At 52.6% G+C, this 24,489-nt stretch overlaps 9 protein-coding genes across 9 annotated transcripts; 5 read left to right on the top strand and 4 right to left on the bottom strand.

Moving 5' to 3' along the window:
• Window positions 1-29: 29 nt before the first annotated feature.
• Window positions 30-983, top strand: SMAC4_02311 (uncharacterized protein; the record flags this gene model as incomplete). Its single annotated transcript, XM_066089746.1, has 1 exon — window positions 30-983. The coding sequence occupies one exon, from the start codon at window positions 30-32 to the stop codon at window positions 981-983; it is 954 nt and encodes a 317-aa protein (XP_065947220.1).
• A 1,000-nt stretch (window positions 984-1,983) lies between these two features.
• SMAC4_02310 (uncharacterized protein) lies at window positions 1,984-4,059 on the top strand. Its single transcript, XM_003350590.2, has 3 exons — window positions 1,984-2,685; window positions 2,801-2,955; window positions 3,039-4,059. The coding sequence occupies exons 1-3, from the start codon at window positions 2,479-2,481 to the stop codon at window positions 3,511-3,513; spliced, it is 837 nt and encodes a 278-aa protein (XP_003350638.1). The 5' UTR covers window positions 1,984-2,478; the 3' UTR covers window positions 3,514-4,059.
• Window positions 4,060-4,061: 2 nt separating this feature from the next.
• Window positions 4,062-8,547, bottom strand: SMAC4_02309 (uncharacterized protein). Its single transcript, XM_003350589.2, has 6 exons — window positions 6,264-8,547; window positions 6,058-6,194; window positions 5,702-5,994; window positions 5,143-5,229; window positions 4,850-5,012; window positions 4,062-4,572 (listed from the first exon to the last, which is right to left on the bottom strand). The coding sequence occupies exons 1-6, from the start codon at window positions 7,817-7,819 to the stop codon at window positions 4,349-4,351; spliced, it is 2,460 nt and encodes an 819-aa protein (XP_003350637.1). The 5' UTR covers window positions 7,820-8,547; the 3' UTR covers window positions 4,062-4,348.
• Window positions 8,548-9,472: 925 nt separating this feature from the next.
• On the bottom strand, window positions 9,473-9,987 carry SMAC4_02308 (uncharacterized protein; the record flags this gene model as incomplete). Its single annotated transcript, XM_003350588.2, has 2 exons — window positions 9,632-9,987; window positions 9,473-9,575 (listed from the first exon to the last, which is right to left on the bottom strand). Exons 1-2 carry the CDS (start codon window positions 9,811-9,813, stop codon window positions 9,473-9,475), a joined length of 285 nt encoding a protein of 94 aa, XP_003350636.2. The 5' UTR covers window positions 9,814-9,987.
• A 261-nt stretch (window positions 9,988-10,248) lies between these two features.
• SMAC4_02307 (uncharacterized protein) lies at window positions 10,249-11,904 on the top strand. Its single transcript, XM_003350587.2, has 3 exons — window positions 10,249-10,717; window positions 10,802-11,073; window positions 11,164-11,904. The coding sequence occupies exons 1-3, from the start codon at window positions 10,528-10,530 to the stop codon at window positions 11,761-11,763; spliced, it is 1,062 nt and encodes a 353-aa protein (XP_003350635.1). The 5' UTR covers window positions 10,249-10,527; the 3' UTR covers window positions 11,764-11,904.
• Window positions 11,905-13,659: 1,755 nt separating this feature from the next.
• SMAC4_02306 (uncharacterized protein) lies at window positions 13,660-15,065 on the bottom strand (the record flags this gene model as incomplete). Its single annotated transcript, XM_003350586.2, has 2 exons — window positions 13,660-14,788; window positions 14,865-15,065. 2 exons carry the CDS (start codon window positions 15,063-15,065, stop codon window positions 13,760-13,762), a joined length of 1,230 nt encoding a protein of 409 aa, XP_003350634.1. The 3' UTR covers window positions 13,660-13,759.
• A 1,047-nt stretch (window positions 15,066-16,112) lies between these two features.
• SMAC4_02305 (uncharacterized protein) lies at window positions 16,113-18,792 on the top strand. The gene is made up of 6 exons (XM_066089745.1): window positions 16,113-16,645; window positions 16,711-16,742; window positions 16,857-17,045; window positions 17,115-17,332; window positions 17,401-18,101; window positions 18,195-18,792. The coding sequence occupies exons 3-5, from the start codon at window positions 16,956-16,958 to the stop codon at window positions 17,456-17,458; spliced, it is 366 nt and encodes a 121-aa protein (XP_065947219.1). The 5' UTR covers window positions 16,113-16,645; window positions 16,711-16,742; window positions 16,857-16,955; the 3' UTR covers window positions 17,459-18,101; window positions 18,195-18,792.
• Window positions 18,793-20,447: 1,655 nt separating this feature from the next.
• Window positions 20,448-23,900, bottom strand: SMAC4_02303 (uncharacterized protein). Its single transcript, XM_066089744.1, has 6 exons — window positions 23,194-23,900; window positions 22,850-23,115; window positions 22,120-22,785; window positions 21,753-22,049; window positions 21,375-21,689; window positions 20,448-21,306 (listed from the first exon to the last, which is right to left on the bottom strand). Exons 1-6 carry the CDS (start codon window positions 23,501-23,503, stop codon window positions 20,791-20,793), a joined length of 2,370 nt encoding a protein of 789 aa, XP_065947218.1. The 5' UTR covers window positions 23,504-23,900; the 3' UTR covers window positions 20,448-20,790.
• SMAC4_13840 (uncharacterized protein) lies at window positions 23,826-23,981 on the top strand (the record flags this gene model as incomplete). Its single annotated transcript, XM_066091649.1, has 1 exon — window positions 23,826-23,981. The coding sequence occupies one exon, from the start codon at window positions 23,826-23,828 to the stop codon at window positions 23,979-23,981; it is 156 nt and encodes a 51-aa protein (XP_065947217.1).
• Between the last annotated feature and the right edge of the window lie 508 nt (window positions 23,982-24,489).

Here is a 24,489-nt window from a genome sequence, read left to right as displayed (position 1 = left end):
CAATCAAGCCACCTTTGGAAAATGTAGCCATGTCCCAACTCGCCAAGGTAAAGTCCAAGGCGCGTGAGCCGCCGTCGCTCTTCCTTCCTCCTTCTCCATCGGCCTCCCATGCCTCGCTCTCTGCAACCACCGGCCCCGGTCCAGGTCACCAGTCGGGACCGGGACCATCCTCCTCTCTCGGACCTGGCCGCGGGGGCGCATCTCTTCTACCTTCCCCGGCTGTGAACGATACTCGACGAGGAAGTGTCGCCGCTGCCGCTGCTGTAGCCAACGCAGCAACAACCACGACCGGTTCTAGCACTCCGAATCCCGCGACAACCCTCAATCTCTCCCTTCCGTTGCAGCTGCCTCGAGGCGAGTCTACGCGCACCACCGATAGGACGGATGCGCTCTGGGCCGAGATGCAGGCGACTTTGGAGGAGGTCGAGCTGTCAGCTAGCGGCGGCACGAGGGTGTTTGGGCCGGATCATGAGCAGAAGCTGGCGGAGCTACGGCAGGCGCAGATTGCCCTGGCACAGGCTTGGGCGAGGAGCGAAGCGGATGATGCTGTTGAAACACAGAACAAGGGGGGTGCTGCAAGCGTTGTGGGAGCCGGGTTAGGGAGAACCAAGTCGTCAGTTGCCGGAACGGAATACGGTGGCTTTGGCGGGAAATCCGAGGCGGGTGGTACGATAGGAGGCACCGAGGGCGGAGGACCGAAGAGCACTGTGGGTGCCGGCAGCACACGGCCCAATAGTGCCGGAGGACCTGAGAAGCTTGGGGCGAAGCTCGAGCAGGAGACTGACGCCGACATTCTACTTGCGAGAAAGAGACGTGAGGCCAATGATCACTACTTTTCGAGAGTCAACCAGGGCGTCCTCGATGTTGTCGCCAAGTTGGAGGATGTAGCTGTTGCCATGCGCGCGGTTGAACAGGAGAGTAAGGACATCTGGGCAGACGGTGAAGACGACAGCAATCCGGGGAGTGTAAGGGCCAATGCTTAATTGGCGGTATAGGTATGATGACATCGCGTTTGGGACTTGAGGAAGGTATCACCATGGGCTTCCCACCACCATGACTAGTTGGCATTTCTGCGGCGTTGGAACTCTGGAGCATTCCCTTACTACACTACTGCGTACCTAAGTTCTCCATCTATCATAATCGATAATACACCTAATTGGTCTTCAATACAGATCACATGAAGCTCAAGCTTACCAGACTCGCATACTCAAATATCTCCTGGGAGACTTGATGCTCTCTCCCTGTTGCGTAAGCATGCATGGCTAGCTCATATCTGCCGAGGCTGGCGATGATGAGACGAAGCCGGGCAGTCTCCAAAAGGGGCTAGGCGCTAGGAACACCGGGACACCCCACGTGTGGTGGATTTGGCATCCTCGGGACCTTGCAACTTGGCATCCACATTCCACCTCATCCCCCAATTCCCCCACTGAAGTGCGACTCCAAGTCCATTCATCCGGATTGCCGACCCGAACCCAGCGAGCGACGAGGCCCGTCCTTCTGTTCCGTCTGGTCCATTTGGCGAGTCCATCCCAAGTCCCAACCTCCAATTTGTAGGATTGTCGTGGTTGTTGTCGGAGGAGAGGGATGGCCTCGGAAGCCCGGGTTTGTTGTTGTCGTTTGAGTGAACCGGGGAATCCGAATGTTGTGTGTCTACCTATCAAATGGAAGCTCTTGTCCTACCATGGAGGGGCAACATGTGAAGCTCTAAAAAAGCCCTCACCACGACAACTGTTGAAGGGGATTCAGGTGTACATACGTAACTGTCTGAGCCCGCGACAGTGACACCATTCTCTAGGAACACAGAACAATGCCAGGACCAGGAATTGAGGTTCCCGTCATATTTCCCAGTTATGCTCATTAAGTCCGGTGTAATCGGTTATAAGAGGTGACCGGTTCCTTACAACCAACCATACCAACAAACTGAAGTTGTAGATGAACCGGACGGCAACTCGCTTCATGTACCCCGTAAATCCATACAGAATCCTATGAAGACAGCCCGAGGCGGTAACAGTGCGTCATATGCAGTAACTGCAAGCAGGTGAGATCCCCCAGATTTCCAAGATTCAGGGCAACTCAATGAAGGGGGAACACGGGCGCTGACGGGGACCTCCAACTCAACAACCACTGACAACCAAGTGCTGCCGCTCCGATCACTGGAGAAAAAAAAGATTCGCCGAGCCTCAAACGTAGCCAAACCAGGACCGCCCCCGGCCCGCCTCCATACAGTATACCCCTAGTACTACCGTGACCCGGACTACTAAAAGAGGTACCCGTAGCCCGACTACCTTACCTGGCTCCCGCGTCCCGTGTCCGTTTCGCTCCGTTGATTCGATTTTGAGGTCATTTCCTTTTCCAACTTTCCCTTCTTCTTCTTCTTCTTTTGCTTCTCTCTCCTTTCCCTCTCTCCCCTCTTGCTTCTTCCACCTTTCCCTAACAAACATCTCCACTCCTCCCCAACAACACACCACCACATTCAAGATGGGTTTCATCGACGACGAAGTTAAGCGCCTCGGCGATGTCATTGCCTCCCTCGAGGGTCGCGTCAAGTCCCTCGAGGCCCGCGAGTTCAGCGGCAAGCCCACCACCACCGCCGAGCAGGTCCGCATGATCCTCATCGGTCCCCCCGGTGCCGGCAAGGGCACCCAGGCCCCCAAGATCAAGGAGAAGTTCAACTGCTGTCACCTTGTAAGTTCCTTCCGAGAAACCAATTGGTGTCTTTTTCTCTCGCCAGCTTAGAACTAGGGACCAGATCGGACGAGAGGCTAACCAATGCGCGACACGCGCACCCTGCACTTCATAGGCCACCGGTGACATGCTCCGCGCCCAGGTTGCCAAGGGCACCGCTCTCGGTAAGCAGGCCAAGAAGATCATGAACGAGGGCGGTCTCGTCAGTGACGACATTGTCATTGGCATGATCAAGGACGAGTTGGAGAACAACAAGGAGTGCCAGGGCGGGTACGTTTATTTTTTGCTGCTGCCCTCTTCTCCCAGCTCTTCTATCCTTGAGTTTATAACTAACGCTTATTCCCTACAAACAGCTTCATCCTCGACGGCTTCCCCCGCACCGTTCCCCAGGCCGAGGGTCTCGACGCCATGCTCCGCGAGCGCAACCTCCCCCTGCAGCACGCCGTCGAGCTCAAGATCGACGACTCGCTCCTTGTTGCGCGCATCACGGGCCGTCTCGTCCACCCCGCTTCCGGCCGTTCCTACCACCTGACCTTCAACCCTCCCAAGGAGGCCATGAAGGACGACATCACTGGCGAGCCCCTCGTGCAGCGCTCGGACGACAACGCCGAGGCCCTCCGCAAGCGTCTCGAGACCTACCACAAGCAGACGGCGCCCGTCGTCGGCTACTACCAGAACACCGGCATCTGGAAGGCCATTGACGCCAGCCAGGAGCCCGGTCAGGTCTGGAAGTCCCTGCTTGCCATCTTCGATGGTGACAAGGCCAAGGCCAGCAACGCTGGTTCCGGTATCTTGAGCAAGATCGCTCACGCTGCCAAGAGCTCGTAAAGAAATCAACCGACTAACGAACGGACTCTGTTCGCTTGATGGTTCTACGTTTAACTTGGGTGGTGAAGGGAGAAGAGCAGGGCAGAAGGAAAGCGGGGCCAAGACTTCTTTCATGATAGTTGGGAATATTGAGGATACAAGATACCAATGCAACCAACAAACCTGGACCGACCCGAAACGAAACCGCAACATCCTCATCCTGCGCATAGTTGGTATGGGCTCTGCTTCTTCGATTCGAGTTTGGGGAAGGAGAAATGGACCCAGCCGACAGGGAAGGACTGTGTCATCACCACACGCACCATACCACACCACCTTAATATCGCCGAAAGATTACCGTTAGGGACTTTCGTGAAACGAGGAATTGGGGGTCTTTGATGTTATGATGATGGGGAAAAGCGACGGCGCATATTTGTTATCAATCATGACACGAGGACAGGACAAGACAACGAAATCTTGTAACCGGATATTTGGGATGGATGGATCTAGGACAGGGAAAAAGAATTGAACAAAACCCAAAGACCCTAATGATATTCCCATGATCGTGATGTGATATTGCTCATTCGTCCACCTTCTAATTCTAGGTATATCTCAGGGGTAAAGTAAACAAAACATTCCATCATCCCACCCGCTCAGCTCCTTATCAATGCGTCTTTCTATCTATCTAGTCATCGCTCCACGACCCCCTTTATTTAACATCCTCTTCGTGTGTGACACCGGCTAGCCATACTTTGCCCACATTCTATTCAAAGATATCTCATCTTCTCTATGGTACTTTTCTTCTTCTTTGTCGGAACTCAACCGCACGCGCGCACGCGGAAAACAGACTGTCAGTTAATCAATCACACCAACTCCCGTAGCCAGCACTGAAAGAAACGCCGTGGCCCCCGCCGTGGTGGCCATCGGCCGACGTATTGATGGTGATGATGGTGATGATGGTGATGATGATGATGATGATGATGATGATGAGCTTGTTGTTGGCCTCTGCTCCCTTCCTCTCAACACGACCGAGACACGATACAGGTTCTTCAGAGTGGTAGCCACCGCCGCTAGAGACAGTAACTCCCGGACAAGCGAGAGTATCGCCGTCCAGCAAGAAGGGTGGCATTGGTTAGGCAGGCTTGAACAGAGAGAATACAACACTTTGCATTGGTCTTGGTTGGTTTTGTAGGGCGTGATTGATAGTGGTAGCGGCGGCGGCGAGGTGGCCGAGCTACACGAGGACGAGGTTCTACCTCCTTGGCGTGGCTACAGGAGAAAAGGGGGAAGAGGGTCAGATTTTAGTTCGTCCCGAGGACAAGAAAGTTGAGGGGGATTGGGGGTAAAGTTTGTTACTCACAGTTTACCAACTGCCTTTGCTTGTGCAGCCAGCTCTTGGGTTGGTCATGCCTTCTTTGGAGGATAACGTGATTGCTCTGGAGTCGGCTGGTGATGTCGTACCACGCTGTTGTAATCATGGAATTCTCGCGCTGGAGGTTCTTAATGATTTGGTCGCTTGCCGCCTGTTGTTTGGAACGAAAGTTTTGCTCTGGTTAGTCTCAAAGTCAAGGGGGAATAATAACAATACAAACAAAAAAGCGCATTACAATCTAATCATCGTCCAGGCGGATGGAAAGCAACAAATGGACGTACCTTTTGGGCCGCGTAGGCACCACCGCTCTCAACAAGCTTGATCCGCCTTTGGAGGTCGTACTTCTCCTGTTCAGCCTTGTCGAGTTGCTATAGGCGAACGAGTGGCATTAGCATTCTGTGAAAGGTGCATATACAACATGCCCAAAACACTGTTTGGTGATGATAGGTTTGTCGGCTTCGACAGCTGGGATATCAGTCTGTGGGCAGGTAAAGTAATCGTGGATACAGTTGGAAAACAAAAAGGAGAAGAAAGGAGATGTTTGGGGCGATAGAACTGGGAGACAGGTGAACACCATACAGTACGTGATCACCAGTCACCAAGAGTGGGTATCTCGGTCTTCAATCGTCTGAGAATGCTCGACAGGCAAGCGCTGGTCTTCTCAAGGCCACTAAGCCAGGAGCCTTCTGATGGTATTGGCTTGGGAACGATGACCCATTCACCATCCTCATCAAAAACGAACTCAGATGCGATAGGGGAGGGGTCCGACAAAAGGCGGATGGTATCGCCCCGCGAGGCCAGATAAGGAGGTGTTGGACTTGGAGAAGGGTCGTTGCTCACCTCGATCTTTTGCCTGAGCGCGGCCTTCAGCTTCTCCATCTTTTCCACGTCCTCCTTCCTGGATTTGTTCGGATCTCCGCCGCTCGCAATAGCATCGTCCAGCTGCTTGCGGAGCTTGTCCTTAGAGACCAGTGCTTCCATCAGCTGCGCCTTCATCTCGTCCAGTTCAAACGTCTTCTCTCTGAGCTGCTTGCGTGTCGCTTCGAGTTCCTTCTGTAGTGACTCGGCTATCAACTCGTCAGACGCCTTGAGTGCGGTGAGTGCTGCTGATTGCTCCTCTCCAATGACGGACACTATATGAAGAATGTCAGCCAATCTCGCATTTGCATTTTCAGCACAAAGACGCCGGGACTCACGATCTGTCTTGACAGCAATCAACTCGCGTTCCTTGTCTGCAACGTTCTGTTCAAGCTCCTGAACCCGCTTTGTGAGGTTCTCAACGTCACTAGATGTGTCAAGGAACTGCTTGCGCAGGTTAACAAAGGCAGGATTGCTAATGTACTCGGGTGTTAGTGAATTCTGATCTTGTAGTTCCCATCCAGAATCAAGCTCGCCAACTAACCTTTCTCCTGCTGTGTTGTTCATAATGGCATTGAGTTGTTCCTGGGCAACGGCATGCTTCTCCATGGCTTCGGTGCACTTGCCGCGATACAAGTCTACCTTCTTGTTGGCCGACTCCAATTCGCTTCTTAGGCGTTCATTCTCAGACGCAACAGTCATATTGCTGCGCAAGACAGTGTTCTCTGCCTTGAGCCGCTGGAGCTCTAGACGAACGGCCGGTTCTGTTTCAAGCTCATGCTCGAGATTAAAGCCGCCATTGGTAACAGGGCTTTCAGAACCCGATGTCTCATGGATGGCGCCGCCCATTTGCAGCTGCTCCTGGAGCTCCTTGATCATATTTTCATCGGCCTGGTGTTTCGATTCGAGGTACTCGACTCTTCGTTGGAGCTCCTCGTTCGTTTCTTGCAAGACGTTCCTGGATTGGAGGGTGTAGACAATCTCTTGCTCGTTATTTGCCAGCACCTTGACCTTCTCCTCAATCTCCTTTTGTAGCTTCCTGTTTTGCGCTTTGAAGTTTTCGTAGTCCTTCAAGTCCTGTTCCATCTGGACAATTTGCTCTTCTAGTGTCCTGTTCCGTTGTTGGATGAATGTGAGATCTTGAGCCTTCTTCTTGTAGTTCTCAAGGCCCTTGATTTGTTGCTGTTGCTGCTTGTTTTCGTGCTCCAGCTCTGTAAGCTTGTCCTCCAGGTCCTTAACCCGGTCAGCCCTTGCTTTTAGAGCAGCATTGTCCTTCTCGAGCTTGGTGATGTGCGCTGTCTCCTTGACAAGCTGAGCCTCCAAGTCGTCGATGATGGCCATTTTGTCCTTGATCTCATCACGCAGGTCCTTGATGGCCGCACCAGCATCGGCACCCCTGTGCCTTTTCATGGCGTTCAGCTCGGCTTGCGCCCCATTAAGGTCGTTGAGCAGTGCTTGCCGTGTATCGAGGAGCTTGTCCACCCGCGCTTGTAGATCGGCATTCTGTTTTTTTACAAAGTCGTACGCGCCCTTTATTTGCCCCAACTCTTCCTCCATAAGGGCTGGATCCCTGGCGATGTGCAAATCGGCAGCATCTTGTCCGTCCACCTCCCTGGGCTCTTGCAGTTTCGGATCCGCATCGATCTGTTTTTGCTTTTGGAATACTTCAACAGTGTTGGCAATCTCCTTTTGCGTGACACTGTCAAGCTTCAAGATGGCGGGAACGTAGGCCTTGTTGGTGGAACCCAAGCAGATAGTAATGACAAAGTACGAGAGGAACTCGCAAATCGCGTTGTCGTCGGGGTGTTCTAGGATAGCGCGTAGCTTGGATGGCGGAGGAGCGTACTGTGGGAGGTCGTTGCGCATAAAGGCAGCAAGGCCACGAGACACGGTTTCGAGGTTGGCCTTGTTGTCTTCGGGTGACGAAGGAGTCCGTATGAGGCTCGAGCTGGAAAAGTCCCCGGAGGTCATATCTTCGAGGATGTCTCCCAGCATGAGACCATCTTGGAGGTCCTTAAGCGTGGCCGCCCGGCGCGATGTCTTGAAAGTGTTAATCCATTTCAAGAGGGCGGCCTGCTTCGCGAGGCTGTACTGCGTCATCGTTGGTGATCTCAAGAGGCCCGACGGGCCCACGGTTCAAACAACTTGATGTCGGTGATCAATGTCGAGGCCGCAGGGCGGATCGGAACCCAATGGACGAGGAGGGTGTCTGGGTCGAGGGCGTGTGGAATCGGGTCGTAGCGTATACAAGACGTTGTAGTATACGAGAACAGTACAGTATTCTCTTGCTGTCTGCCCGGTAATCGATTGTATGGCTGCGGCTGTTGGAGAAAGGGCGCGATGTGGTTAATGAAAGATAGAACAGAAAGAGGGTTGTAGGAGGTCGTTTCTTTTCTCAGGAGATGCTAATTAAACGCGGCGAACAGATGCCCAAAGAACGGGACAAGTCGGATATTTGGGGAAGTAAAGAGGGGACCGAGAATGAATGAATGAAGAAATAAAATGGAATGAGCTATCCTCTTGGATGGTTAGACTGTGGCTATTCAAGACGTCTAAGCGTGCGCGCAAGTTCTCGTGTTGTTGTATGTCCTGTTGTCAAACCAGCCCGGAAGTTCTTCGTACATAGGTTGACTTGTCCAATTCCCGAGTCGCGGTTGGACATTAAGTTGGAGGAATCTCGGGCGTCTCGTAACTGGCATACGGCGGGCGGGTTGCGCTATGCAGGCGTGGCAGGCCACTCTGGGGAAGGGGACTGGACGCAAATAGGCCATTGGCGTTATCGCTGATTAGGTAGCCCTGAGATGCAGAGAAACAGGGGTTCCAGGTTGGTTTCGGCAATGTAATTCGATGTAATTACGTGCATGGGGCATCACCGTTGTGCGAACTGTGGTCGTCGAGGTTCCCATTTGCATCCACTCAAACATCTCGATTCAGCTCATCCACCGCTGGAGCCAGTCTCAGGGATCAGGGCATATTAGGAACAGTGTTCCTGAAGAGCCCGAGAACCGCACCTCTACACCAAGGTACCAGTACATTACGAACATCAGGGCACTGACCAGACATGATCTGTACCTGAGGTGGTTGGGCTGTTATAGTCGAAGGATGGTAGGCTCTTGAAGACGCCTCGACCAAGTTTCTAGAAAGGAAACCCGCCAGACCGTTGTCTTGAGCTAGATTCATGGCAGGGCTGTTACCAAAGAGCCTTTGGTTCACGAGACATGTTGTTCACCGCAGTGGATCATCCTGTTCCCCTGAAGATCCAGTCATAGTTTTCAAGTCAGCGGCATAGTCGGTGATGAGTTGCGAATCTCTATAGCGTAGTTACGGATCAACTCCAGGATGACAATGACTTCAGGTTTGGTATCGTAGGATAACATGTACTTGTCAGGATTCGAACCTCGCTTCATGGCCGTGATGTTGATGAACACAAAAATCTATTGAACGTAAAGATGCTTGCCAAACGTTGGGCCATTGGACCCATCCGTTACCTTAGGTTTTGACACCAGTGACAATCCATCTCCATCAATCCATTTCCAAAAACGCCAAGACCATGACTTACAACAGTCCGTGTAAAAGGCAACAACTCTGCCCAGTACAGTTGCACCTGGGTATCATTTCCAACGCTCCTTGTCTCTCTCCTTTGCCTCTCTGCTTGTCACCATCGCTCGCTTCTTAGATGCCGCTGTATAGACTCGATGATTAGGATCTGTTATTTTGGCTCGTTCCGGGTATTGAAAATAATCAACTGGCCGCTTACAATGCATTGACGACCTTGTCCTCCTCGATAGTAGCATAGTTTTCGCTGAAGGCGGAAACCGACTCGAGAGTCTTTTCGCCAACCTTGGCAGAGAAGCCCCTGGATTAAAGTGTTAGTAACAACATCCGAACCAAGACAGTGTCCGCGAAACATACTTCATGAGGGTGTACTCGTGGGTAATGACACCACCAGCATCGACAATCGCCTTCTTGGCGTCCCTGATGACCGAGTCGGGAGTGTTCTCCTTGTAGGTGATGATGACCGACTTCTGAACGTCAACAGCAATGGCGCCGGAGACGAGGGCAAGAGCGCCGAGGACAAAACCGAAGAACTTCATTTTTGCGATAGATTTTGGTTATTTGGCTTTCTTTATGTTGAAACAGGTATAAAGGATGGCGTCACGTTGTTGGGCAAGACGATGAACCTCAATGGATGGATGGTTTCCCTTGAATAAAATGGCGGGAGGACCCCTCGACTTTAAACATGCCTGCCGATCCCCTCTGTCAACGGCGCAACGACAAAAAAGGTGCCATGTCACGCGCCAAGGAGTTTCCCAGCGCATATGAGACCCCCCTTTCTGCGGTCTCAGCTTCCTCAGGAGGAAGGTCGCTATAAAAGCCCCCTGTGAGTTCAGGCGGAAGGTACGTACACAGTACCTCACGGCCGTACCAGCTAGTACCTACTGATTAGATAAGGCCTGTTTGTTATGTCACCGCGGCAGTGGCACAGGGCAGAAGGCTGAGGTCCCACCGTCCAACGCAAGTTCAAGGTACTAGGCGCTAATCTGATTGGGTACTCACCTCCCAGCAAGTGAGGCAGCTAGCCAGTGACGACGGCGAGACCAGACCACTGCAAATACAGCAGTTGAGCTTCGAGGCCACTGACAACCTGACCTAAACTGACGATATACACATCGACAATCAAAACATCATACCCCCATCAGGCTTCCTTCTTTTACCCCACGAAATACCACCCGACCTGCCATCACGCCCATCGAACGCCAGAACCACCCATCACGACTCCGACGACACCTCGAATCTTAGCTGTCGCCATGCCCGCCACTACTGCGGAAACGCTCTCCCTGGTGAACCGCAGCGTCTCGGTTGCGCCGCTCGTTCTGCTTTCAGTCGTCGACCACTACAACCGTACCCAAGCCAACAAGTCCAAGAGCAAGCGTGTCGTCGGCGTGCTATTAGGCCAGAATGATGGAAAGAATGTTCGCGTGTCCAACAGTTTCGCGGGTGCGTAGTCTCTACCTCGAAAGCTTGCCTGGTTGCCCCGCGCGCCTAGGTGGTGGCTTTTTGGTTTCTAACTTGGCGATGTAGTTCCCTTCGAGGAGGACGACAAGGACCCCTCAGTCTGGTTCCTTGACCACAACTATGTCGAGTCCATGAACGACATGTTCAAGAAGGTCAATGCGCGCGAGAAGCTAATAGGCTGGTACCATTCCGGCCCCAAGCTACGGGCCTCCGATCTCGACATCAACGAACTGTTCAAGCGCTACACTCCCAACCCGCTTCTGGTTATTGTCGATGTTCAACCCAAGGAGACGGGTGTTCCCACAGATGCCTACTTTGCCGTGGACGAGATCAAGGATGTATGTGTTCCAGAAACCCAGTCGCGCTTCCACTTTGTCCCCGTTTAGCTTTGCCCAAGTATAGATGCTAACTAGGTTTGACTACCACAGGACGGCACCACCACATCCAAGACCTTTGTCCACACTCCCTCCATTATCGAGGCCGAAGAGGCCGAGGAAATCGGCGTCGAGCACCTCCTTCGCGACATCCGTGACGTAGCCGTCGGCACACTATCCACCCGCATCACCAACCAGATGCGCTCGCTGCAAGGCCTCCACCACCGCCTCCGCGACATCCAAGCATATCTCCAAAAGGTTCTCGACGGTCAGCTGCCCGTAAACCACGCCATTCTCGGCAACCTCCAGGACGTGTTCAACCTGCTCCCCAACCTCTCGACGCCCAAGTCCGGCCCAGGCGCTACTGGCATCAACGCCGACAGCGAGCTCAGCCACGCCATGAGCATCAAGACCAATGACCAGCTCATGGCCATCTACCTCAGCAGTCTGATCCGCGCCATCACTGCGTTCCACGACCTGATCGAGAACAAGATCCAGAACAGGCAGCAGCAGGAGGACAACGACGCCAAGAAGAAGGAAGGAGGAGAGAACGGCGAGAAGAAGGAGGGCGACAAGGACAAGAAGGAGGGTAGCCCGGTGGCGGCAAATGGTGAAAGCAAGGAGAAGGAGAGCCCGAAAGAGAAGAAGAAATAAGAGAAACAAAGCAAAGAGGCATATGAACGGCGAGCACGGGACTGACGGACACAGCGGACCGGGCCGTAGATGATACAAGATTAATCGAATTAAGCATGAATCATGTTTGTGTACGAAATCACAAGAGAGACTTTCACATAGAGAGAGCAGCACAGGGTCGAAAATGAGATCTTGGGCGATTGTTAATAATACTAGTTAACTGACAAGTCTCTTTGCTGCGGTTTGCCATTAACAGAGAAGCTAATATATCGGATCCTCGACTCTACCTCCAGACTTAGACTTCCGCAACAACCCCGGCCATCTCCTCTCTACTCGCCACCCTCTCCGTCACATATCTTCCTAATGCACCCCTCCACTTATCAGCCAACAGACAGGCAAGCAGGTGTTTACAAACCGGCGGTACGCTCGAGTGATCACCGGCGTCGAAGAGCGTCATCCCGCCGAAGGTCCAGCCTGCGGTTCCTAGTTTGTCTTTTACTCGCTGTCTTTCCCCTTCTTCTTGCTTTCCCTCTTCTCTCTCTTCTGGTAACTCCTTTCCTGTGTCTTCTTCTGGTTCTCCTCGAGCTTTTGGTTCTGGCTGAAGTTCGGGTTCGGAGACACAGCAAGCAAACGCAAACGCAGCACAGGTACAGTTCCACGCTTCCAGGCTGATTAGGTACCGCTGCATCTGTATTTGATGTCGGTCTGCTTCACTGCCATCTGTTTTTTCTGTATCGGCGTCTCCAAGACCGCCCATGTTGCTTTTCTTTCGTTTCCCGCCGCGTCTGGGGTGGGTGTTGTTGAGGAACTGGGAGGAGCGGACTAGGTAGCACTGTGCTGGTCTTCGTCTTTCTTCAAGTTGGCCTTCCCCTGGCGGCTTGTTCTGCTTTGGCTTTTCGTTCTCATCTCGGCTCTCAAGCTCATTGGTGCCGTCTTCTTGCATAGTTACATCATCCTCCTCTTGCTCATGCCGCTTCTGCTCCTCCCTCTTCACTAACGCAACCGCCTTCCCAGAAGTGGCAGCACACCTCAAAATAACCCTCTCAACCAAACCCCTCTCCAAAACTTCCAAGCCAGGTAACACCACACCCGGGAACAACACATGAAGTGTGATGAGGAGATGTCGATATTCAGGCGGTACCAGCTTGAGGGGGTTTACGTTCCCGTTCCCATTCCCACCTCCCCCACTCCTCTTTGCTTTGGTGGTGACAACGTCCTTCTGGTCTTCACCTTCGCCTTCTTCCTTGAGAACCTGGAGGAGTTGTTTCCTCCTGCTGTTGCTCGTGTCTGTTTCGGCTGTTGCTGCTGTTGCCGCCGCTGCTGTACCCTCCTTGTTCTCGTCTGTTGGTGGTTCTGCTGCTGGTGGTTTGCGAACCTGGGTAGGTGGCTCGTCGAGCAGAGGAATGTTGGAGATGGCGGTTATTAGGGAGGTGAGGAATTGGCGGGAGGTGGGGAGGTGGAGGGGTGTTGAGGTTTGTTGTGGTGAGTGTGGATCTGATTGTGGTCGTGGTGATGAGCTTTTTGCTTTTGGTGGTTTTTGGGGCTGGTAAGATGGTTGAGGCTGGTGTGAGGCAGGTGGATGTAAGTGGAAGTCGGGATCAGGATCGGGATGCCCGTCCGGGTGGTGTGATGCGGGTGAGGTCATCGCGGTGTTATTTCTTTCGGGGAATGGTTGCTTGAATGTCGTTGTGTAAATCCCGAAAAGCCGTTGCGAGTAATTGTTATTGCTCGAGTTTTAATTCGCTCATGGTTTACTTGAAGGTTGTTGCGTGGTGTAAGTTGTAGGTGGACGCAGTGACGCGGTTGAGAATTTGTCACAAGCTCGATTATCTCTGCATATACTTCTACTCACCGATGCGGCAACTTTCACTCAGTCAAGACACAGCCAGACCTGACATATCATGGATCGCATTGTGTCTATACATCCTTTTTATTCATCACATATAACCCATATCTACCATGCAAGTCGTAAAATATAATACAAAGAACCTTTACGTAAGCATACAAACCCTCATCATCATACCCACTCCTTGGGGTTCTTAAGCACCTCAACCAACCTCGCCTCCCTGCTCTTCGGCTCCGGCTCATACATGTACTCCCACCTCGCCGTCAACGGCAAGCTCATGAGGATACTTTCCACGCGTGCACCAGGGGTATTCAAGCCAAACGCGGTGCCGCGATCGTGCACCAAGTTGAACTCGACATACTTGCCCCTGCGAATCTGCTGCCACTCCTTCTCCTTCTCTGTGAACGGCATGTCCTTGCGCTTGTTGATGATGGAGATGTAGTTTGGTGCAAACGACTTGAGAGCGTCCTGGACGAAAGCGAATGTGTTCTCCTTGTCGGAGACGGTCTCGTCCAGGTCGTCGAAGAAGATGCCACCGATACCGCGGGATTCGCCGCGATGCTTGTTGTAGAAGTACTCATCGCACCACTTCTTGAAGCGGGGGTAGTACTCCTTGTCGTGGGCGTCACAGACTTCCTTCAGCGTCTTGTGGAAGTGGATGGCGTCTTCGTCAAAGAGGTAGCTGGGCGTCAAGTCACTACCGCCACCGAACCACCACGCACCCGAGGAACCGTCGGGGTTGGCGGTCTCGAAGTATCGGTAGTTGAGGTGGACCGTCGGGGCCATGGGGTTTTTGGGGTGGACGATCAAGCTGAGACCGGCGGCGAAGAACTCGAGGCTGTCGGGAATGTTGTCGTCCTGGGCCAGGTTCTTGTGGTTGGCGCGCATCTTGATGATGGCGGGCTTGGGAAGAGTGCCATAGACGACGCTCACACCAACACCGGCCTTCTCAAACACCTTGCCGTCCTGGAGGACGCAGGTGATGCCACCACCGCCCTCCTTGCGCTGCCACTCGTCTACCCGAAATGGTGTGCCATCGGCCTCTTCTAGTGCTCTAACAATCTCCTTCTGTTGCTCCTTGACGAACTTCTCCATGCGCAGGCGCATCGGCGAGGCATCGGTCACGCCCTTCTCGCGCTTAGTCTGTTGGTCGCGCTCGGCGAGGGTGGGGGTATCGCATCGGATGGGGTCGTCAACGGCCTGGATTCAGAGCACATGGTGAGCTTAGGATTCGTAGTAGGCAGAGGTCAATGGGAAATTCGTAGCTGGCGCATACCATCTTGTAGCTAAGGGTAGTGGCAACGGCCAAGCCAGCGGCAGCCAAGGTGAGGTAGTTGCGGGAGTTCGAGAAAGCTTGACGGGCTGATCCGGAGCTCTGGAAGCTTGAAGCAGCTCTGCGAGGGGTCCAGGTATAGTTGAATTGGGGTTTCGTCTTGCACTGAGCAAACAGGCGAAGGGTAGGCCGACGCGAGGCCATCTTGACGGTTCTTATTTATACCAATTCGTATAAGTGGTAGTGCAGTGGTGGGTGGTGAGCAGTTGAAGTTCCGGTATCGAACGATTTCAGTCTGCAGACATGAGACCACCACCCCAGATCTAGGTACGGAGGGCCGGGAAAGACCGCGCGGGTTGAATGGTTCACAATGCGAATTGACGAATTGTCGATTCGGGATTGCCAAATAGAGGGCGAGGCTGAACCTGGAAATTTGACAGGCTCGATCCTCGGCTGATGTGGTGTCCAGAATCGGATGTTGTCGAAATCGAGAACTCGGGCTCGGCGGGTAGTCTAGTCTTCGCTGGGTATTCGCCCGGCGCGGCTGCTGCCCTGCTGGGGATGAGAGGGATCCGCTTGTGGTACCCCGAAGCCGAACTCTCTTTCACTGGCTGGATCAACTACGTACTGTATCTATACCAAAAATGACGCTACACCCGGAACAGGCTGATAGACAACACTCCTCTGTAACCACGGTGCCATGATTGCGCAGTGCCGTCCTCTGTGCGGGCAGAACGGAACATTCGCGGGGTGTTCCTTGCATTTCCACGGCTCCAGTGGATGGACGGGGAACCGGACTCTGAGGACGGAGGAGTGCAGTGGTGCGCCCGGTGGGAGTGGGATGTCCACAAAGGTGCTGCAGGCACTCCGGGGAGCGAACGGAGAAGGCGGACACCGAACGGTAACGGTACGTTGGTAGGTTAACACGCGGGCCCGGATCTCATGGCGGGCAGGGAACCGGTCACCTCCGATCGGACTTATGAGGAGGCTCGGAGGAGCTCCAGGATAATGGAAGCTCCATCGATGGTCTAATCTGTTATCTTATCGCACAACATGAAGTGCGAACTGGCGGAGAGAATGACGACTTCACAGTGACATCCATGACCTGGCCCTCCCTAGGCCTTTATGTTGTAATAGACGGGGAACAAAGCGGTCAACAACATGTGCAAGTTCGAGACACTGGCCAAGCCGATCGAGCCGTCCACGCCGTTCTTAGTAAAATGCGGTGACTACACAAAAGCCAAAGGAGCATGGCCACAAGGCCGCCCTTGGGAAATGACGGGAAAGGAGGCTTTTTACAATGTCACCCTTCTTCCTTCCTTCTCTCACCGAGTGAGGTGTCTTCCTTCACGTACAATGAAGACAGGAGACAGAGAAGGAGTGTGCGTCATTGCCATTTCCACGCCGCCCCACTGTTGGCCAAGAGGTACTGTTCAGGTACCGCTCCTAGCTGAGTGCCGGGCACGCCTTCGCCCTGAGATGCCCCTGGAATGCCACTGAAAAGGCAATGACCTGTTAAGCTTGACCATGTGAGCGACGGCCAGTGACCCATCTGATTCACCGACTTGGGGACGGGCTAAACCCAATCCAGTATCGTCCCTCGCTTTAGTCATCTGGTCAGCCCCGCCTCCGGCTGCTGGTCACCCGCTGCTGTTTGTCCTGGCCTGTCCAGGGCCTTTGACCATAGACAGACGGGCAGGCGCCAACTGGACTGGACGCGGCCGATAGGCAACACTCGCATGCCTGGCACCTTAACACACCTTACACTTGCTCTGGTCAAAGAGGTACATCAACCCTTCTTCCCCCCTCTTCATCCTTTGGCCGTTTCTTACCTCTGACATCTCGCCAGCTTCCTCATTTCATCACACGCCAGTCATCAAGGTATGTTTTGCATTTCCGTTCAACGTTGATTTTGCCCATCTGGAAGCCATCTATAATCGGTCTACCTTTCGCTATCCGCCTCTCCGACTAACACTGGATGTTCTCTTATCGCAGACACCGTCTTATCCATCTATCGTATTCACGCTCGTGGTCAACACCGAAGTCAAAACATCTATCAGCACAACATCCACTTCATCAAAGCAAACCGCCAAAATGAGATCCAAGTTTAAGGACGAGCACCCCTTCGAGAAGCGCAAGGCTGAGGCTGAGCGTATTCGCCAGAAGTACTCCGACCGCATTCCCGTAAGCATCTCCCATTTCGACGATCTCGCAGTCACCGCTTTTATCACTAACACATCTCGTCGCCCACAGGTTATCTGCGAAAAGGTCGAAAAGAGTGATATCGCTACCATCGATAAGAAGAAGTACCTCGTACCGGCAGACCTCACCGTGGGCCAGTTCGTTTACGTCATCCGCAAGCGTATTAAGCTGTCCCCCGAGAAGGCCATCTTCATCTTCGTAGATGAGGTCCTTCCTCCAACCGCTGCTCTCATGAGCAGCATCTACGAGGAGCACAAGGACGAGGATGGGTACGTGACAGCTTCTGTCCCTATCATTTCCACAACTGTAACTCGGGCTAACATGTGTACCACTACAGTTTCCTTTACATCACATACTCGGGCGAGAACACCTTCGGCGATTTCGAGACTGCGTAATCCATATCCTCTCTACCGTTTTGTTTTAGACGTTGTTGGCGTTTTGGGATTCATACACAATTACTGGATCAATGAGCGGGTTGGTGGGCTGTGCATCATGTTGTTTCTGCTGGGTTTATATCCTTAGGTTCCGTTTGCTTGAGGAAGGAGAGGGCTTGCTATGACACAAGGGACGATGGGGCTGTGCTGTTAGGGTCTGGACTGAGTGCCGCCTGCAGCCGTATGAAAGCGAAATCCCCCATTTATTGGTTCCCGGCGTGCTTTGGTCTAGAGAGATCATAGTCTTCCGTTTGGTTGCCCGTTCCGCAAATCAATGTTTACCTCTTCATTTTCCATCCCCTTTCTCACCACGCCGGTGACTTTTACCCCTTGTCGAGTCCCTCCACACACGAACCCTGGATGCACGCCCGCAACTGATGGATGACACGAGGCCGGCAGTTCTACACGTGCATATCACGAGGGGGAAGCATGCAGCTTAGAAATACATGATAGGTAGTACACGTGTCCTAGCTGGATATTGTTACACCACTTCCCGTGATCAATGCTGTCTGTATAATGGTTCTTGGTCATGTCTATGGTGTCACGGTTATGGGTCCTCCGTAATTAGATAACATCATGACTTACCTTATCGTATATCCGTTCGGTCAGTTTCATACCAGCTTCACTCTCGGCAAGTTTGCCTCACTGATACAAGGAACTTATGCTGACTGCATGGCCTTGCATTCTTTTGTAAAAGGGCCAAACCCTAGGGCACTCAAAGCTGCATTAAACGGATATACGAGTTGGGTAACTCGTATCCGCGAATCACTTGGTACTTTTCCATCATTTTCCTTCATCTTCAACTTCACATATTGCTGTTCAATTATGCAGGTCGTCAAATCGTCCGCCATCGTATTTTGATACTCATCACTCAAGAAAGCATGATCTGGTTCGTTTGGTCCTAGAGTGATGAAGTAATTAAGGGGCGATGAACGCTGCGCAGTGGGAAACAAAGGGCTGCGTCCATGCGAGTGTGTGAGTGAGTGCGTGAAGAAGTTAAAAGCGAGGAGGATGAATGGTTAACGGTCGTGAATGCGACAGGTCCTGTTTATTCATGTGGAAGGGATTGAATGGGCTGTTTGGGTTGGGTCAGCTCGTTAGGTACTTTACTTGTTGTAATGTATCGCAACTGAGGCATAGAAAGAAGGAAGTGAAGATCATGTTGAGTGTGTAAATTACCGGGTCCCTCTAGATCTATGGAAAAGAAGGGCTAGAGTCATTACGATCGGGACGTAGTAGGACAACCACACCTGGGCTTTACAAGTAAAGAAGGCAGGACTAAGCTTGCCCGGATGATTAAAGAGCATGAAAGTTGATTCCATGTTGTCTACAATGAGCTATCTTCAACAGTGCCTAGGCTATATCTTTCTCAAGGCATCTCTACTTCTTCGTAATTTGTGTTCATAACTTCGTTCACAAAGAGCCAGGTTTTGTACAACTATCCTCCACAAGAAAGAAGGGGAGGGAAAAGAGAAAAAAACAGATCATGGAGAACGAAGAATACACAACAGAACACGAAACAACGAACCAACAACTCACACAGCAAAACAAAGAGAACGAGTTAAAACCAGATAGGTCATCCATGGAGCGTCACAGATTCCGATTTGTCTCACCTCGTAACCGCCAAACTTAGGATTCAGTACGTAGTGACTACATACAGCAATGAAGAAGAAAATCAGACAATTAAGTTGAAATTTGGCATTTGGATATGACACCTACTACTTGGTTGTATCATGTAACTCCGGTCCCCATGATGTGCAGTGTTTGAGCAAGGTAAGATGGAGCGCAAGTGATTGAGTTCAAGTTCACCCGTCATAATTTTATGTGTTAGGTAGAAGCCGTTGTATTGATGTGGAAGCCATATGTAAGAGACAAGAAGCACCGGAGCATTCATATGGTAGCGCTGGGAGATAATCGTGGAAGTCTCCTTTAACTACCTTAACCTCGAATACCATAAAGTCGTGATACAAAATGCGCCTCCTTTCCCCTCTCTCCTCTTATCCTTGGTTCTCGCTCAGTGTTTTCTTTCAAGATACAAGTATCAGAAGCATCGATTAGAGACTGATAAACACGATGACGACAGCAACAAAAACAACAGCCATGTGAAGGGAAAGTGGAAGTTATGTGGTTATGTGGTAATACGCTATGTTATGCGTCTCTGTCGCTTCTCTCTTTCAGAACACCTTTTTTTGCAAATGTCTTCAATTCCTTCCCAACAGTCGGCCGACCACTCTCATAAGACTCCAAATCATTAAAATTAAACGGAAAACGACGACCGCCAACAGGGACCGACCAGAAGACTGGAGGGGGAGTGAGAGCAGTGGAATAATTAGATGGCAGAGACGAGTCAACTGGTTGCCACCAGAGACTGATCCCATACTTCGGACGTGTGTCGTCCCCAATCCCGTGAACCGAGCCTTCACTCCTTCCCTATCGGCATGTCGTTTTCCTTCTTTTCCCTTCTCTTTCCTTTGCCTAAACCAAAAATGAACAGAGACTCTTTCCTGGCACTATATATCAACCCGAGGCAAAATGAAAACGGATAGGTAGTAGGTAGTAGGAATGCGTTGGTTTCTCAAACTTTGGAACCAAATAAAAGAAGAGGAAAAAAAATAAGAAATGGAAACGCGATGTACAAAAAAAGCACGCCTTCCTATCCTTCCTTCGCCTTGCAGAACGCCTACCAGAACGCGTCAAAGAACGCCTGCCTCGAGTGCAAAGGTTATCATATGAACTCGAGCCAAGTATATTCCAGCACCTGCTTCAGCTGACCCTTCCCTCAAACTCTATCCTCTCTGCTCCTCCGTTCCATCCATCTCGATTCCCATATCTTGCCGCCTCTTCCCGTTCGACTCTTCTTCCCACCTCTTGGTGTATCTGTTATCCTAGCCTCCTCTTCATCTTCCGTCAACGGTCCCGCTCCTCTTTTGATACTCCTCCGTCTCCTCCCATATGCGCTTTGAACTGACGTGATTCCCATGTGAACCAGAAAATGGGGTATATGCAAATGGTCCGATTCCAGAATGAATGCTTTCCCCGGCCCAAATACAAAGTTTAGCCGGATGCAGTCATGTAAAATCCCATGCGTGTGTGAACAGAAAGAAAAAGATCAAAGAAATAGAACCCAGGACTTCCCAGCTATGGATGTCTAAGAAGTCGAGAGGTCTGAACGAGCTCATGTCAAAAAGACCAAGCGAGACGCCAAGACACCAACCGTAAAGAGCTTCTGTTGTTTATTTTATGAAAGGAGAGTCACCCGGCGTCCACAGCTTGGGCAACGAACGCTCCGAGTTCTATCCTTGGTTGTTCTTCATGCGTTTCTGCATCCTCGGCGTTGGAGGATGCTTAGCCTTCACCTGGACGCCGTTCATCTGCGGCATCTGAGGTGTACCGATAGTCGCCGGTGTCGGGGCCGAGGTCGGACCATCATCTTCGAGCTTCGCCTGGGAGGCTCTCCTCTTCTTGTTGTTTTGCTGAGGAGAAGTATTTGCGCTCGGCCCACTGGAGTTGGTGCCTTGCTGGCTGACTTGAAGCTGCATGGCAGGCGCTTGCATCTGGCCGGGAGCCGGGCTGCCCATATGAGGAGACCCAGGAAGCATCTGGTTTGCCATTGCTGGACTGGCACCCATTGGGAACTGGTTATAGCCAGGCGTCCTTGGGACTCCTTGCGGCATCGCCTGGACGTTGACATTGGGAGCTTGACCCCCGATCTGGGTCATATACTGCTCAAGAGCAATATACGGAGAAATTCCGGGATGGCCGTGGGAGAAAGTGAATAAGGGGTTCATTTGGCCTATGATATCGGCCATCTGCAATAAACAACATCGAGTTAGCGTTACATTGTACCTGCAGAACAGTGCGTATTGCAACCACGTACCTCCAGGAACTGAAACACGCCTTCTGGAATTCCCATGCCCATTTTCACGCAAGAGTCCGGGAGCGCAATATCAGGCGGCGGTGTGGCTGGGCTCTTATACGGCCTCTGCTTGCCCTTTTTGCTCATCTCTGGAGACTGCTTGCTGTCGGGCGGATTCAGGGATCTCCACTCCTTGATCCAAGTATGCGAGGGCCGAGCAGCTTCGATAATCGCGCGCCGCGAATGGTACTCCTCGAAATTCTCAACGACAAAATCGAAAAGCTCGATATTTTGGTCGCTGTCGAACTGGATCCGGAGGGTTCCGTTGTGAACGACCTATATCACATCGGTAAGCATGCTGCCACTATATGGGTTCAAGTTAAGGGCTCTCCGACTTACATGCGATCCCTGGTCAAACCAGTAGAAGACACTCGCCTTGGCGATTTCAACGAAATGGCCGTCATGGGGCAACGACCTGTCTGTCGTCCCCTGCATGACCAGCTGCATTTTTGATACGCCACTTTCGAAATGCACATTGAAGAATCGCGGCAAGGCTGCATAGTCAATCTCGTAAGGCTTGGGATCGGCAGCGTCATCTTCACCCTTCTTGAACGTCTGACGGAAGACGCCTTTTTGTGAGAAGAACCGCTGGACAAATTGGTGCCAGTACTTCAAGCCGTCTGCACCTTGGGAACCCTTCATAGCAGCAATGTCAGCAAGAATGGACCTCGCGTTGGAAATAGAGATGCTCAACGCGTAAGCTTACCGTGAATCCATTTAAATGCTCATTGAACAAGTTGAGCTTGAGCAAGCACTGGCCCTTCAAGTTTGCGCTATCCACACGCTTTTGCTGCTGCAACAGATTGGCAACATTGGCTGCTTGGACTTGCTGAGCGAGTTGTTGTTGTTGTTGTTGTTGTTGTTGTTGTTGTTGTTGTTGCTGCTGCTGAGCTTGTGTTGTCTGCGGCGTCTGAGGAGAAACCTGCTGCTGGGCGTTCGGCTGCTGTGTAGGGCCCTGAGCAGGTCCCTGGTTCTGCGCTGGTCCGTTTACCCCTGGGCCTGGCTGAACTTGTGGTTGCTGCTGATTAGGCTGTTGAGGCTGACCCGGCTGTTGTTGAGGTGGCTGTTGAGGCTGTTGGGCCTGCGGTTGTTGCTGTTGCTGCTGTGGCTGCCCCGGCCCTCCTTGTTGCGCCTGGGCCTGGGCCTGGGCCTGGGCCTGAGCTGCCTGAACTGCCGCCGACTGTTGGGCGTGAGTCTGTTGCGTATGAAGAGCGGCCAGCTGAGCCTGCATGGCGACGCCTGGGCCTTGGGGGTTGATCGGGTGCTGGCCGGGGTTGTTTCCCTGTTGGGCCATCTGTTGTTGCTGCTGCTGTTGAAGTTGTTGTTGCTGCTGCTGTTGCTGCATCGCCAACTGCTGGGCTATGAGATTGGGCTATATATACCGTTAGCATCCTCGCAACTTACCACCTTTCGCAACGGGACTCTCGAGCTCTTACATTCATTCCCTGCCCTGCGTGCTGTTGCGCTGCCAGATGCTGTTGCATCTGATGGGTCATTGGCATAGGGCCTCCCATTGCGCGCCTCTGCTGCATTAACTGAGCCACATGAGGATTCATCTGGCCCATACCGGGGACACCCATTGGCATGCCTCCCAGGTTGTTATACTGAGCCTGCTGGGCCATCATCCTTTGGTGTTGCGCCTGTTGCAACTGCTGGAGCCTAACTTGTTGCAACTGTTGCTGCATGGCTTGGTTGTTGGGAACTGGAGATACGTTTTGGTTAGTTTATGGTGTCCAAGCAAGCGACAAGAGGATTATAGGAAAAGGAAGGCAAAACGTACAGGCCATTCCGTTCATCTGCTGTTGGTATGCCACCATCTGCTGGGGGTTCAAATGCTGCATGGCAGCATGGGCGTTGGGAGTGCCGGGCGGCATTCCTCCCATGAGAGCGCCGGCGCTGATCTGGGGGCCGGGGCCGGAGACACCTAGGTGTGCTACCATCTGATGGGTCATGGCGGGGTTTGCGCCGGGTTGGCTGGGGTTGTGGGCCATGCCCGGAGCCATGTGGTGACCGGGAGGAGCTCCCGGATGTTGTTGCATTCCGCCGGGGTGCGGCGAAAAGGAGGGACCCATTGGCATGCTAGCCATCATCTCTTTCCACTGTGCTGTCGACTATCCACAGCGTGGATATCGACGTGACTTCCTCCGCGCTATCGCATACGAAGTGTAACCAGGTTGTTGGTACGGGGGTTGCCGCGAGGGCCGGCAGAGGCGTTGGTCGGTCTGTTTCCTTGTCTGGGCGCGCGCGCGCGTATCACAATGCCGCTTCAATCGGGTGGCGGTCGACGGGCGGTCGAGAGGCAGCTAAATATGGCGTGTGCTGGACAACTGCTGTCGTGTAAGCGTTTTGAGGGTGGCCGGGGATGCGACAGCGACGACGGCGACGACAACAGGCACCGTGTCGGTTCCTTTGATGCGGACCTGGCGATCGGAAAGATCCAGATCACCTCGGACAGGCTTCAAGCTGGGAAGGCGGCGGGAGTGGCAGGTCTTGGTGGTGTGTATGTGCACTCACAGCCAGCGACGGGGGCCTTGTCTGGCGGCGGCGGTCGCGCGACGAGCACCGTGAGCGGAAAGTTGGGGGAGACAGTGGGCAAAGGGTAGATCCAAGTCGGTCGAAAGTCAACCAGGGACCAGTGTTGAGTAAGCACAGAGAGTGCCCCCCGAGCGATCTGACACGCAAGAAGAGACGAAGCGGGCCTGGTCCGGCGGGCTGATAGGTGTACGTTGGTAAATAGGTACCAAAGCGAGCTGAGGTGACCAGAGTGGCAGTGTGAGAGGTAGGCAGGCCAGAGGCTACTATTAGGTATGCCGATGCGGCAATGCACCACAACGAAATAGGTGGTGGAATGAATTAGGAGGATTTCCCGTTGGCGAGGATGGGAAGACTGGAGACTGGAGAAAGAGAGAATAAAGGTGAGCGACAAAGCACACTTGGACCTCCTGCAAGCTGAGATGAGGGATACAACGAGAGCAACGACGTGTCGTGGACTTGTCGGAGTCGGAGGTGGATTGAGGTTTGGGGATGATTGGGAAGGGTAAGGTTGTGTGGATCTCCCGTCCGTCGACTCTGGGCT

Source organism: Sordaria macrospora, chromosome 5 (genome assembly GCF_033870435.1).
Source record: "Sordaria macrospora chromosome 5, complete sequence".
Classification (NCBI taxonomy): Eukaryota; Fungi; Ascomycota; class Sordariomycetes; order Sordariales; family Sordariaceae; genus Sordaria; species Sordaria macrospora.
The sequence above is the reverse complement of the archived record's forward strand: the minus strand, read 5'-3'. Positions and strand labels throughout refer to the sequence as shown.